The sequence below is a fragment of the Podarcis cretensis genome (assembly GCF_951804945.1).
Source record: "Podarcis cretensis genome assembly, chromosome: 10".
Taxonomy (NCBI): domain Eukaryota; kingdom Metazoa; phylum Chordata; class Lepidosauria; order Squamata; family Lacertidae; genus Podarcis; species Podarcis cretensis.
Genome location: NC_137179.1, coordinates 20,312,792 through 20,327,959, shown reverse-complemented (window position 1 = coordinate 20,327,959; position 15,168 = coordinate 20,312,792). Strand labels below are relative to the sequence as shown.

The window sequence follows — 15,168 nt, the reverse complement described above, 5'->3', positions numbered from 1 at the left end:
AGGAAGGCGAAACGCTGGGAGGAATCCCTAAGCACGAACGTAAGAGCCTTCGCCTTTTGGAGCATCCACGTTGCGCATGAGGTCTCTTGTCACACCCCTTTAAAACCCACGTCAAGCTCAACCTGTGAGGACCAGCTTGCTCCCTCTAGCTAGTACCCAAAAGTAAGGAAGGGCCTCTGCCGATTTTAGCCTGGGACTGAGGGAATCGCAGCCCAAAACAGCTGCAGGGCTGCGCGCCACTCCCCTGTCCAGCAGGTGAGAAACTTTCGGAGAGCTGAAGCGCCACAACCTGCCGGGCCAATGGATCCTTCACCGAAGTCCCAGCAACAGATCCTCGTAGCATCGGCCTCCCTGCTTTCCCATATCAGCTGGAAGCCAACGAGGGAAAGGAAGGAAAGAAGCCCCCGTTTGCTCCAACTGCAGCGGATGCTCTCCGTAACAAACCATGGCCGCCCCCATCTTTAAAAAGTCCACAGCCGGGGGAGGGCGGGAGCGGCTGCTCTAGACCGCCCCCTCTCTCTTTCTCGGCTCGGCAATGGGTGTTTCGTTTCCGTACAACAACATGGCGCCTGCCATTCGGGCCCCGCGAGAGAGTCGGGGAGGCGGAGAGACGAGAAGGAAAGCGCCCGGGGCGCAAAGCATCTTCTCCTTCGCGACAGCCGCGCTGTCGTAAACCGGTGAATGGCTCCCGTGTGGCGAAGGGGGAGAGGCGAGCTGGGGATTGTGTGCGGCGGCGGCGGCGGCGGCGGCGGCCCTTCTCTCTGAGGCGCCTGTCCTTCTCCCCCCACCCGCCCGCCCGCCCGCCGCCATGGACCCCAACCGGATCATCCAGGCGCTCAAGGGCACCATCGACCCTAAGCTGCGCCTGGCGGCCGAGAGCGAGCTGAACCAGGTGAGAGCGCAGCCTCCGGCCCCCTTCGCCGCCCCCGACCCGCCCAGGGGATCGCGGCGGAGGAGGCACTTCGGGGATCCGCTGCTTCCCCTCCCGCCAGGCCTCGGCGGAGGACGGGGCTTTGTTTCCCCCTCAGGGGGGCGGCCTCCCTCCTCGCCTCCCCCTCGCGCTCTTTCCATCTCTGAGGAGAATCCTGTCACTTTACCTCAGGCGCGCAGCGCTCACCTCCCCACCCGAAAACAGCCTAGCGGTTTCCTTAACGGATTTACACGCCTATTCGCCTACATTCCTGTCCCGCCTCTCCGCCTCCCGACGTGCGCTCTTCCCGTGTTTTATCCCTCACGGTATAGGTGCCGGATCCCTGGGGGCCCAAGCACCCCCAAAATTTCCCATGAAGAGGCCGGGCACCCACAAATCCCGGCGCCAGGGCCAATGCACCATGCACGGCACCCATGGCTCCTGGCACCCAAGGAGGCGCTCCTGCCTCACAGCCATCCTGTGAGGTGCTTTAGGCAAATCCCAGCTGGCTCTGGGATCACGCAGCCAGCTTTCATGGGCTGAGTGCGGGATTTGAACCCAGGTTTCACCCAGCCAGGACCTTGGGTGGTCTCTCAGCCACAAAAGCTGACCCCTCCTCCCTGTGAAGCACCCTTCAGTCTTTTCAGCACCAGAGGACTCTGTCCAGAAAGGAGCCTGTGGGAGCCGGAAGAGGCACTTTGCAGACTTCCAGATTTACTACTGTGCGTGTTTTCATGGACTGGAGCCCACACAAATCTAATGAGCAATCTCTAACCTTGGGAAGCTTACCACCGGGCCGCAGAGTTTGCTTGCCTGCAAAAGATGTTTACTTGCTTCCTGGGGGCTGGCAGAGGAGGGAGGGAGAGCTCTGTCCCGGCTACAGCAGCCCTATACTATGGCCGTGTACAAGCCATACATTTAAACCACATCCTCCCCCGTAAACTGTAGTGTAAGTGTGCTGGGAATTATAGCTGTGTGAGGGATAAGCTACAGTTCCAAGGATTCTCTAGGGGAAAGCATTGTGCTTTGCATGTGCTTTAAATGGGGTGTACGCAGCCCAAGTTGCTATGCTGGGTTTGTACAAGGGGGCTTCCCTCTGGCAAAGCACTTGATTTCTGTGCTGGGCATAGTCTGTGACCACCTGTATCCAAAATGGTTTTCCAATAGAACACCAGATGTGAAACCTGTAAATACTATGGTGGTGTTTATTTGTTCCTTTGGAAAAAAAATACATCTAAAAAGAAAAGAAGGGACAAGATACTTCATCTGTCTTCAGCTAGACTTTCACTTGCCTGCATGTCACCTATAGCTATTAGGCTAGTTCTTACATACAAGACTAGTTTGGACATTAAAGATATGTCAATCTACAGGGGGCCAGAAGACGCTGCTGTTTTAAGAGAAAAGTGTGTGTGTGTTTGCTGTAACAGACTGACATGGCAACCTCACTGAAAGTTCTGTTCACTTTCGTTTGGCTTTTAAGCAGACATCTCAAGTTTTGAAGGTTGACAACAGGTTTTGGAATTTGGGGCTCCCTGGTTGGTATTGTAGGTACTCTACAGTAGTGTTCCCCAACCCCGGTCCGCAGCCCGGTGCCGGTCCGTGGATCAATTGGCACTGGGCCGCCCGAGGAACTTCAAATCATTTCACTGTGGCGGGCGGCCGAGGCGCAGAGCATTGCGCCCTCTCAAGCCCGCCCATTGTGTGACAATAGCGAATGAAAATTCGGTATTGTTACACTGATGCTCCTCCTGGCAAATCAGGGAGCGGGTCCTCCCGCTTCCTGATTGGCCGAAAGGCAAACCTCACGCCATTGGCTGAGGAGGAGGCGCCACGGGAGGACTGACTCGAGGTCGGAGACGCGGGAACTGAAGAGAAGCTGCCGTGAGGTAAGTGCACGGGGGGGGGGGGGACTCAGCTCAAAACAAGTGGGCCACGGAAAAATTATCAAACATTTACTGGTCCGCGGCAATAAAAAGGTTGGGGAGCACTGCTCTACAGGTCTTAGACTTGTGGCTTTTAATTTCACAACTTTTTTTAACCATCCTAACCATTTTTTGGTGGTGAAATTCCTTCATGCTACAACCTATGGTAGTTCCTATGATTCTTCAGCATAGCTATTTTTTTTTTTTTTTGACAAGTTGACTTCTTCATCAGCATCCCTCTGGAATTTTGATATTTTGAAGCTAGATTGTGAACTTTTCCAACTTTTTTAAAGGTTGCCAAATTAATTACAAATCAGCAAGCAGTAAACTTCTGCTGCAAGCCCCACTGAACTCAGTGGGAATTCTTTCTGAGTAGGCATGTATAGGATTGCTTTGCATGTCAAAATAAAATGCCTTACTTTATGGAATCATTATATGTGTACATTGAAGGTTAGTTCACAGTCCCTTAATGATCAAAACTACTGCTAAGCAACCACATGAGTGACAGTCATATTAGATTAGGATAGAAGATCCCAAATCATTCACAAGTCAGTGGCAAGATTCTGTGGTAACTGGATTGTTCAAAAAGAGTCATGTCAAAAAACACCAAAGCTATGATACCTGAGAGAGAGCAGAAGGTTGTTGAATTTCAGCTTGGAATCAACATGCTTCCTGTGATCTAAGAATTCTTAGCTGCTCACATACATATCTACTTTAGATAAAAAAGATCCAGGAACTCGTCAGAATGCCAACTTGTAGCTTTATTTGTACAAAGCTTTTTTTGTAATTTTCATAATGTAAAAAGATATCAACACAAAGCAGTATATTACTCAAGTCAACTTTGACAGGGCATACAGACTGTAATCCCCCGGCACATCTTTACATCCAAACTAGCCCTAAAAGTTTTCGGTTCCTGCATATAAATACACATAACATGTTCATTTGGTTGTGATTCTGACAATGGAAATGAAGGTAAAAATGGTCGGATGGGGGTGGTGTCAATGAAAGCTTAATTTCCTAGCTCTTGTTTGGTTCCATACTTTTTCTAAAAAGAAGAGCAGAATGCGATTTTCTACATTATGTTGTTTGAAGTATATGTTACCTTTGGCCTTCATTGCAGAACGGTAATAAAAGAAAGGTCAGCAACTGACAGCTCCTAAGTCAGGAGTTGCCAACCTGATGGGTACATTTGCAATCTGGACAACAGTTGTGGGCATCCCACACATGCCCTATTCTAGTTGCTACAATAGAATGCTCCTTTTTAGCCTAATTTCAGCAGAGGGAGGGGTTCCAGGGAAGTTGGACACATTTGCATGATTCAGAAGCTTCAAATAGCAAGTTTGTGAATTGTGTGTGGGGGCCTATCTGAGTTATTATTATTTCTATTATTATTTCTATTGTTATGCATCATCTATGTTTAATGTTACGGGGCCATAGCTCTGTGGTAGAGCAATTGCTTTGCATACAGAAGGTCTCAGGTTCAGTCCCTGGCATCTGCAGGTGGGATTGGGAAAGTCTCTCATCTGAAGCTCTGGAAAGCTGCTGCCACTCAGTATAGACAATATTGAGATGGATGGACCAATGGTCTGATATAAGGCAGCTTCTTATTTTCACTGCTTGTTTTGAAAGAAGCCAAAGGAGAGCTTTAATGACCCTGATGGAATTCTGCCCTTTATCCATAATTCTCTCTTGCTTTAATTTCTGATACCCAGATTTAGGCTTTCTTTTTTAAAAAAGGTATCCAACGTATATATTGTGGCATTCATCCTGGGTGAACAGCAAAGGAGGTATTCATTTTTAAAGAGGATCAGATCGGTTACAGTTTTACTTTTGTCCTTGACATGCTGACACATTTAGCTGCCAACTGCTGAATGAGGTCTTTGAAAGCTTCTAGCAGATTTTAGTAAATCAATGCCACAGTGATGCTAATGCAGTTCCCATTTGGGAGAGTTAAGTATAGTGAAATGTCGTCAAAAGAATGCAACAGCTACAGACTTCTTAGGATGTACTCCATTAGTGACTGGTGCTGATCCATCAGTACCTGGTCTTGCATTTCCTTTGTGCTTGTGCTATTGCAGAGTGCCTGGTGCAGTGGAATCTGGCAGAAAGTAGAGGGTCTGGGAAACTAAAGGGTTCTTGGTTGAGCCAAGAGGGGATGTGAAGGCAACCCAGTCAGGCATATCAAGTCAAAGGCCAACCACCTACTACAAATAAAAGATATTTCAAGTGTGGAAGTTGGTGTGGTTAGGTGAATGCAGGAGTGTTATGGGCAGTACAGTATACAGCTACTCTCCTGCCCCAGTGGCTAAAGTTCAAATAAAATATGAGGGACAGGAGAGAAACCATTTAAGGAACTTTGGAAATTGTTAGAGGTTGTGTGATTTCATATCCAGCAGTCTTTTTTTCAATTAGAAGCTCAATCACTCAGAATAATTTTCCTGAGTTCTCTGGTTGGGTTGATTTTTTGTGATTTTTTGTGATATCGGAAAATGCCTTTTCCAGTGATAACTGGAAATTTCCATCAGAATGACTGTGGCCAGGCTGACACCTTTTTTCCTTCTTCCAGTTATTTTAATTTATTCCCTGAGCCACAAAAAAAGTATGTAAAAGTCAGCACAGAAAATTACCTTAAAAATATGTTGCATAAAATTAATATAGGAAAGTAGTACTTTGAATGTACTTTGTACTTCTCAACTGTTTATGAAGGTAATAGTGTTTTATTAGAAGCTTTGCTGTTGCAAGAAGCAGCAGCAGCTTTGCTGTTGCTTATAGTTTGGAGGTGGAAATAGTATTATTATTTTCCAATTTTATTAAAGAAAAAAATGGTCAAAACCACAATTGGATTCAAGAGCAGAACAAGCCAGCTGTTCATTTGGAGTGTGTCCACAACATGCTCAGCCCTTCAAACTGGTACTTCAAACTGCTTAACTTTGCAGGAGAACATCTGATTTGGAAGGAAATAATCTTTTCCTTATTCATGGCAATAAAGAATCATAGAATTGTATAGTTGGAAGGGACTCCTAGCATAATCTTGTCCAAGCCCCCGCAATGCAGAAATCTCAACTAGATCATACATGACATATGGCTATCCAACCTCTGCTAAAAAAAACCCTCCAAGGAAGGAGAGTACTACAGTTTAACTTGTTTTTACAATATATGGTGCTTTTCTGATTGACTTTCTATGCATTTCAGTCCTACAAGATCATCAACTTTGCTCCCAGCCTGCTACAAATAATAGTTTCTGATCAAGTGGAATTCCCAGTCCGACAGGCGGGTGAGCAGAAATTATTTCTATGTGTTATGCTTAGAATTTGGTTTGATAGTCATACATATCCAAATTCAGCTACTGTTTCTTACTTTGATGGTTTGCTTGCCTTGGCTACTGAGACCTAAAGTTCAGAACATGTTCCAGCAAAACAAGGAGGGTGCAGTAAAGAGCCTGTGAGGAGAGTCCCAAGGGCTCTATAAGGGCTGCCTTTGGACCTTGGGGTTTTTTAAAATTATTATTCAGCAGTCTTCCATGTGCTAGGACACCAGGACTTAGGGATGTTTTTCTTCTTTCACTTCAGCTGCTATTTACTTGAAGAACATGGTGACGCAGTACTGGCCAGACCGAGAGCCACCACTTGGAGAAGTGATATTTCCATTCAACATTCATGAAAATGATCGGCAACAGATACGGGATAACATTGTGGAAGGAATTATCCGTTCTCCAGACTTAGTGAGGTATGTCAGGCTTGGGGACATGCATCAGAAATCCCTGAATTGTGTTCCAGGGAGAACTAATGCTTCCATTAGGTATGAATTATGCAGATCATGCTACTTTACGTCAGTTTCTACTCTGTATAATTCTTTTTGAAAATTGTGGTTTTCAAGGAGGTGATGGGTTAGGAAGGGTAATGGAAAGTAAGCTAAAGGACTTGGAGTCACTTCTGTAATAATTCTTAAGTGGAGGCTTCCCAGAGAGCTGTTTCTAAAGAAGATGGTTTGGATATTTCATGTTAAGGTCTAAATGAGAATTGTAGAGAGGCAGGCTAATGAACAAAGGGCAATTAAAGCTGAAATATTATATCCTTTTGTCACACCAAGGAAGTTTTGTTTCCCAGATGAAGATAAAGAAAACTCTTTATAATCCTTTTTTGACCCAGTCTAGATGATAAAGATCTGTTCTTACCCTGCCTGCCAGCTGTTCCACATGAGTGTGTAATGGGGAAAGTCTGTAGTTCCTTGGTAGAGCGCAGGCTTTGCATGCAGAAGGATCCAGGTTCAATCTCTGATGTTTCCAGATCGGCTGGGAAAGATTCCTGCCTGCAGCACTGGAAAGCCGCTGCCATTCAGTGTGGACACTACTGAGTTAGATGGACCAATGGCCTGGCTTGATATAAGGCAGCCTCCTGTGTACATGTGCAGGCCTGCAGAATCCAGAAATGGGCTGTGTGATTTGGTTTGAGTGTGTGGATATATGCACATGGGCCCTCTGCAGACATTAGGTCTATTCATGGATTTAAGGTGGCCCAGTGGATGATACCATCTCACTGTCCCACTGCGTATAGCTTCTAGGTCACTCAGGATTGACCCTGGGTTAATCATAGAGACTGATGGTCTGCAAGTTTGCAAATCTTGAGTGCTTTAGTTTCTAGTAGTCATTAAGTTGTGTGTATGTTGTTTATTTTGTTAGTCCATTGCTCTCTGATAACTTGAGGAGGAAGGAGAAGACACCAGCAATATGGTTTCATTACACAGTATCCAACTAAACAGTTCCACTAGTGCAATGACTTCTAGGTGTTTTATGGAACTGCCCTGCTCTGCCCTCTCCTCTCCCTGTATGACCCTTAAACCTGTTCTTGGGTTTCCCCCAACCCTTCAGAGCAGATTTATAGGGCACACAGGGCATGTGCAGCGAAGTTCCAATCCATAGCTAAAAGCAGTGGCGTAGCGTGGGTTGTCAGCACCCAGGGCAAGGCAAGTAATTTGCGCCCCCTAACCCATGGATTTGCACCCCCTAACCCGTGGATTTGCGCCCCCTGACCCTAACCCCCAGATGGTGCGCCCGGCCCCCCCTGCACCCCCCACGCTACGCCACTGGCTAAAAGGCCTTGCACTAGTGGAACTTTGTGGTTAGATACTGCCCATAGTTACACTGAATGTGATTTCACATATATCCCCTCATCCTGTCTTTGTCTTTTGAAAGGTTTCTGATACTCTCCTTTTGTGGAGGATTGTCTGATAGCATTTATTACAGGAGAAAGTTTTCTCTGGGTTTCTGATATGCTTAAAGAATTTGCTTCTCAAACTGTTTACCAGAACGTGTGACTTGCTGACACTCTCTTCTTCTTCCCCAACCTTTCAGGGCCCAGCTGACAATGTGCCTCCGCACTATTATCAAGCATGACTTCCCAGGTCACTGGACTGCAGTGGTGGACAAAATAGGCTATTACTTGCAGTCTCCCAATAGTGGGAGCTGGCTTGGAAGTCTGCTGTGCCTGTACCAACTTGTGAAGACCTATGAGTAAGTGGATCTTCTTCTGGGAAAGCCCCTTGCCCAGTAGCCTTGCTCATACAGATGGCAGTGTCTGAAGAGCACCTCCAAATACATGCATGTACCCCTCCTTTTGCCTTGACTGGTTCCTTGGAGAAATAGCTTCTCAATTCTCAAAGTAGAATGTATGTGTGGGGAGGGAGAAAGACAGGAGTCCACCCATGTGCTCAGGAGAAGGCAGCTCTAGCGAATGGGAAGCAGTCCTTGCATTCATCAAGGTTAGGGCAGAGTGAGTAACATGAGAAGAGAGACTCATGCTTTTTTCCAGATGAAAGTAGATAGAGCTTGATTGCTGTGTGCAATATGTGAGTCAACATGAAGGTTCAAGTTTACTTGATAATGCTGTACAGCTGTGTAAGTTATAGCATATTCGCCAAAATGTCTCTGATTTGCTGTGCTGAAAAATAGATAAAAATGGTCAGGCAGGGGTGGAAGGATGGCAAGCAATACTGAATCTTTTCCTTAAAATGTATAAGTATTAGGGCAAGTGTAAAAGTTTGCTCCCTAATTGTTTCTGGGTCTGGCTACTTCTGCAGATACAAGAAGGCCGAGGAGAGAGAGCCCCTCATCGCTGCAATGCACATATTCTTGCCTCGGATTCAGCAGCAGACAATCCAGCTCCTTCCTGACAACTCCCATTACTCTGTGCTCCTTCAGAAACAGATCTTAAAGATTTTCTATGCACTTGTTCAGGTATGAGTCTCTGCACGTAAAGCAATCAGATTATAGAGAGTTCTGGGGTGGGGGTGGGGGACCCTCTGCATCATTTCCCTTAAGAGGCATACTTCAGAGTGTTTCATTCACTTCAAGCTTGCTTACTTACAAATTTGGATGTTTAAGATTACAGTCTTAGGCCTGGACTTCACAGTATTTCAGAAAAGAAAAAAATGCTAATGAGAGATTGTAACGCCTTACAATAAGCCTGCAACTTGCACGCGGGTTACGTTCTGAGGATTGTGCCTAAAGCCAAAATCATGTAGAGTCAAAACACACTGGGTGTACAGTAATGGCAGTTGGAATTGCCAAAGACTTTTTTCCTGAATTTCCTCCCCCATTTGAATTTTTTTTGCCAAGTGCATAAAGCTGAATGAGCACAGGGTGTGTAAGTTGCAGGCTTACTGTGCGTTTATAAGTGCCCCTGAAATTGACATATTTAGTCCTCTTTAGAAAGTCCTTAACTATGTAAGCATAAACAGTTTGACTGTGTAAAGTGGGGAGCTCTTTGTACTTAAGAAAGCTTCTTGGACATTGTAGAAACCAAGATTTCCCTTCAAATGAATGGGGGCCTTCTTTTCTAAGTCTAATTGCTGTGCAGGGAGGGAAACTGATGAGGAGAGGCAATATGCAGCCCTGACTTAGAACACCCTTTCTGCGTTCCCTTTCTGTTACTTCTGTGTATCACAATACCTCCACACTTCCTCCCATGCTTCTTCTGTATTCCTCTGTGAAACTCCTGATGCACTCCTCTTAAATAAATCCCTGAAAGTCATTGCTGCCCATGGATGACCAGGTGACTATCACATAACATACACTCCCAGGGCATTAAGAAAGGTAGTTCTATCCTTGGAGCAAAAATAAATAAATAATCCAGCTGCGTTGTGGTGTTGTATCAGTAGTATAATAAATTGTTTTCTTTAATAAAAACAAGGTGTAATCTCTGGATTCTAGTGCAAAGAATATAGTCTGGAAACACAGCAATACCTTTACTCTTTGTGTGTGACACCCCGCCCCACCCCGTCTTTTTCTTCCTTTCTTTAATTCCAGTATGCACTGCCACTTCAGCTGGTGAATAACCAAACTATGACTCAGTGGATGGAGATTTTCCGGACTATCATCGACAGAAGTGTGCCTCCTGTAAGGATTATATTACTGGGCAACACTAACGCCTTTGGGGAATAGGAAAGGGGGAAGTGTAGCTTAAGGGGCATATTAACTTAACCTCACCCCCAATTTGCAGTGTTATTAGAGGCTTATCCTCTAGTTGTATTCCAGTATTTTAAAAAAGGAGGCAGAAAGAAGCACAGGAGCAACTGCTCACACTTTCCACTGGCTTGGCAAGAATATAGTGTTTCTGAAATACAAGGAAGAAGATACACAGGAAAATCTGACTTCAGGTGCCACCCACAAACCTCCTGGCCCCCTGGCCTCTGTAAGCACCGAGTGATGTCATCACAACATGTGACCATTGGCTGCCTTGCTCATGGTACCCTGTTACAAACTGAGCACTGTTGCAGCCTCCCAACTACAGTGGTGCCACTGGCTGTTTCACTGTCTCTGGGCCCTGTTGGACTTCAATGCCCATGAATACCCAGGACTTGCAAGGGACCCATTGCCTGTGTTGGTGCATCTCTGTGTGGGTTGTGTTCTATAAAAGCAGATCAGCACAGGAGTGTGCTGCCAAGTGTGGGTGCAAAATCTCCCTCTTTGAAGGTTTTCATGGAAAACTTAGCCAGATTCCTTTTGACCAGGCTGGGCTTGGGGCCATTGGCTGCCTTGACATGGGGAGAAGGAAGCATGGTTCCAGCACAGTGGCCCTAGATATCAGTTGCTGGAGCTTGGGGGCTTGCGCTGGAGTGGAGCAGGCAGAAGGTACTGCTCAGTTGACTCAGTTGTAGAAGCTGATATTGCCTGTTCCCTTTCATGCTTGAAGATTGCTCCAAGACCTAAGTATGTACAGTGATGTAGCTTAGCCAGAACCTACCCTTAGTCCATGAGGATTGAGACTCAAGCTGTGGGGTTCCTGACATATGCAAGTTAGTTTTGCACGATATATTATACAAGCTTTAAAGATGCACAGTTTTGGCTTGATGTTCTGTGCATGCTATGACATGCCAGGGCAAGGTCTGAAGGCACCTGATGCTGCAGCTTTGCTGAAGCCAAGCAGGTCTGAATCTAGTCAGTGCCAGGATGGCAGACGCTTACGAATCCTATGTATCTTGCATTGAGTTTTACCATGAATAGAAAATAAGCAGGATATAATTCATAACGTATCAAAAGGTATGGGGTGGACACTACAGCCTGCATAATCTGTGTAGTCTGCAGAGTATGAACCATGTGGAATTTGCCTCAGTAACAAATTCTGAGGGTTTTGTATTGCTGGTTTTTATACAATGTAAACCACTTCAAAGCCAATTTTGATGCTAGGTGGGGTGTGTGTGTGTGTGTATCTATCTATCTATATATATATATATAAGTTTCGTTAATGTTCAATGTTAATTTGTGTACACATTGGCTGATAGTTATTTCCTTTCATTAGGAGACTCTGCAGATTGATGAAGATGATAGGCCAGAACTAGTATGGTGGAAATGTAAGAAATGGGCCTTGCGGATTGTTGCTCGCCTTTTTGAAAGGTAAAATGCTATTTAGAGCAGATTTTCTGAACACTGTTTTTCTCAACACTATACTTCAGTCATTTGTCTATATATTTAATGCAGAGGTTTCCAAACTCTGTGTCATGACACGTTTGTGTGTTGCATGAATACTCCCTGCACCCCTCCAGGGGCTGGAAAGGGGTTCGTTTAACCTCTGGTTTGCTAGTAAAACTGAATTACTGTGTCGTGAAGTGAGGCATGTCTAAAAAGTGTGTCACCAACATTAAATGTTTGGAAAGCTCTGATTTAATGTAAAAAAGTATCCTTACAAATCTAAAACAGGAGCAGAAACTTCCAAACTTCTTATGGCTGCACCAGAGGGGTGTGTGTATGAGAGAGTCATAGTCACTTGTGCCTGTAACGGTAAACCAAGGTTTAGCATTGTGTCTGAACAAGCTCTGTATGTTCTTTCACACTTTTGTTCACATCTTTTGAAAAAGTTTTACCAATTTTACTGAAGGTCTCCATTGAATATTTTCTTTTGCTCATTTTCTGTTTCTCATCTTGCAACTATTTATTGAATTTGTATATCATTCTTCATCCAAAGATCACAAGGTTAAATGAGAACATAAATTACATAACAGAAAACCCAAAAACAAACTAGAGCTATTTTCAATATATCTAGAGCGTGCCAAATCAAGCCATGCCCCATTAGCCATCTTACTGCTTGCCTGGAGTCAGGAAGTCAGGCAAGCCACAATGCATGGTGGGTGGACTGTGTTTGGCTTCGTACATAAGAAGTGCAAGTCACAAGATATGAAGGCCTTCTTTAGTAGAGTGATACCTTTACATCTTTGTCACATCATTCTTTCAGCTCTTAAGAGAAGACCAGTTTGCTTAATGTCAAATCTGTCTTTTACTATAGGAGGGGTATAACACCTGCATGTAGTTAGCCAAGGGGAGTCACAGTGAGTGTATGCATCCTTGTTGCCTTGAATAGTCCTAGATTTTGCTTCCCTGCTTTTCTTCTTCCTTTGGTGTCCAGGATTATTCTGAGCACTCTTTTATACATGATCAACTTTAGTGGCATGTGTACACGTTAACCTTCAGTTTACGTACTTGCTTTGGATTCTTTCTTCAAGGTATGGCAGTCCTGGGAATGTAACAAAAGAATATTTTGAATTTTCTGAGTTCTTCTTGAAAACCTACGCTGTAGGAATCCAACAGGTAAACATCCGCCATTTATTTTATTAGTATGATAGTTCCACAGCAGGAATTTTTCACTTGTCCTTTATGTATCATTTCTTTAACACAGGGATGGGGAACTTGTGGCCTTTAAGATGTTGTTGGACTGCAAATCCCATTATCTCTAGCCATTGGCCTTGCTGTCGGGGGCTGATGAAAGATGAAGTCCAACAGCATCTGGAAGACCACAGCTTTCCCATCCCCACTTTAAGGCATTCATTCTCTTGCTTGAGTTATTGGCTGTTGCACAACAGAAGGAATAGCAGATGCACCCCAGGAACCTGGGTAAAGAGGGGAGGGCACTCATAGTGAAACTATTCGCAGAGCCATTTTAGGATAATCACAGATGGTTAGTGCTCTCTAGGTAGAAGCCTCATACCATCTAATATTTAGACCCCCCTTGTCAGGAACTTGTTAGGAATCTGCTTCACACTGAGTCAGACCACTGCCTTGATTGACAGGCAGCAGATCTCCAGGGTTTCAGACAGGGTTATCTTCCAGCCCTGGTTGAGCTTGGGACCTTCTGCACACAAAACGTCTGCTCTATCACTGAGCTATAGCCCTTAGTTTTCCAGGGTGCCCCTTTTCCCAAAATGAACTGCTGATTTTTTTTTTAATTATTGTAGCTGCCACCTGCACCTCTCTTGCCTCCATTTTGGCCAGTAGGTCCTCCTCAGATGAACAGATTTGACCATTGGGCTTCCAGTTTCTGCTCCCTGTTGTATGTTGTTACAGCAAATCTTTCCCATGGCTACCATGTTCAGGGATGATGGTGGTAATGGAAACAATCACAATGTTCTAATTTTAAGGACAGATTTTCAAATGCAACCTGATATATGTTGTTTTTCCTTTAGGTGCTCCTAAAAATCTTGGACCAATATAGGAAGAAAGAGTATGTTGCACCACGTGTCCTTCAGCAAACATTAAACTATCTTAACCAAGGGGTCAATCACTGTATAACCTGGAAGCAGATGAAACCACATATGCAGGTCAATACAAAAATAGTGATTGGTGTCCCTGCACAAATACTGAGGATTTGAGCTAGAGCTTTTCATGTAGTGTTGGAGCTTGAAAAATTAATTACAATAATTAACATTGCAATTACTATAATGGGAATGCAGTCACTTGGACAGAAATAGCCAGTCAATAGCATATTTATTTCATTTATCTGTATTTTATTCCACACCATCTGTAGGATTTGGAGTGGGCTCTCTCCCCCCCCTCTCTCTCTGTGTGTGTGTATCTATCTCCCACCCCTGCCTGATAACATTTAGTAATGTAAAGTGTGTGATGTGACATCATTGCACTAGCTGCTGGATTTGGTGGGTCCAGTATGCAGCACACTGTACTGTTGCAGGATTCATGATGATGATTTGTTGGGGTGAGGACTTGTGTTTGAATGATTAATAATGCGATTTTGCTCTGTTGAACATTCTCTTTGCTTTTTTTCTTTTTAGACTGTGTGTGAAGAAGTAATCTTTTCCCTGATGTGTTATAAAGATGAGGATGAAGAGCTCTGGCAAGAGGACCCCTATGAGTACATCCGCATGAAATTTGGTAAATTTGGTAAATATGTATTATGTATCAGCTAGATGATTTCCTTGCTATCAATGGTATTATTTCCCAGTAGCGCCCAATGTTTGAACAGATTACTATACATTCAGATGTATACAGTGAGAAGTTTTGTTTGTTTGCACCTGTAATTTTGTTAGTATTTAGGCAATATAACAAAAGGAGATAAAACAAAAAAGATGGCAAAGTAGGACATCCCCCTGTTTAACCTGTCCATTGCACTCCATCCCAAAATAACAGTTTGCTTAAGTCCCCATAAACTATGATTGTGGTGAGGTGTCTGTTAAAAACACAAAATGAGGGAGAGACAGTAGGATATTGGCTGAAAGCTGTTTACTTCCATTAGTGATTGCTCATTTAAGAAATAAAAAGAGCCTTGTTGGGTTGTCCTTGTTCTGTCAATTTCAGAATGATTTGTCAAAATGTTCTTGTTAAAGATTGTGCAGTAACACTTGATGTGGTTTTCTGTTCTTGTTCTTTTTGTTGTTGTTGAAAACTTGAAAGATGTCTTTGAAGATTATGCATCCCCTACAACAGCTGCTCAGATACTTCTGTACACTGCAGCAAAAAAGCGAAAAGAGGTACTTATAATACAAACGCTATGACATTATAAAGGCTTGTACCCCTTCCTCCATTCTTTATTGGCTGTGACGGGAAGCCTGTGGTCC

General features: G+C 44.4%; 1 protein-coding gene across 6 annotated transcripts in view; it reads left to right on the top strand.

Annotated features, from left to right (window-relative positions):
- Nucleotides 1-548: 548 nt before the first annotated feature.
- The window catches only part of IPO8 (importin 8), a 38,375-nt gene continuing 23,755 nt past the window's right edge, over nt 549-15,168 (top strand). For 2 of the 6 annotated variants that reach the window (XR_013842786.1, XM_079992281.1), the window contains exons 1-11: nt 549-892; nt 6,025-6,106; nt 6,402-6,558; nt 8,183-8,341; nt 8,908-9,064; nt 10,136-10,225; nt 11,628-11,722; nt 12,826-12,910; nt 13,783-13,917; nt 14,386-14,494; nt 15,005-15,081. Coding sequence is in view for 5 of the 6 variants with exons in the window: in XM_079992281.1 (XP_079848407.1) it covers nt 809-892; nt 6,025-6,106; nt 6,402-6,558; nt 8,183-8,341; nt 8,908-9,064; nt 10,136-10,225; nt 11,628-11,722; nt 12,826-12,910; nt 13,783-13,917; nt 14,386-14,494; nt 15,005-15,081 (1,230 nt within the window). In the remaining variant the exon portion in view is untranslated. Of the gene's footprint in view, nt 893-1,133; nt 1,207-6,024; nt 6,107-6,401; nt 6,559-8,182; nt 8,342-8,907; nt 9,065-10,135; nt 10,226-11,627; nt 11,723-12,825; nt 12,911-13,782; nt 13,918-14,385; nt 14,495-15,004; nt 15,082-15,168 lie in introns of those variants that run through there. The other 4 variants (XM_079992282.1, XM_079992283.1, XM_079992284.1 and 1 more) reach the window with 4 other exon arrangements.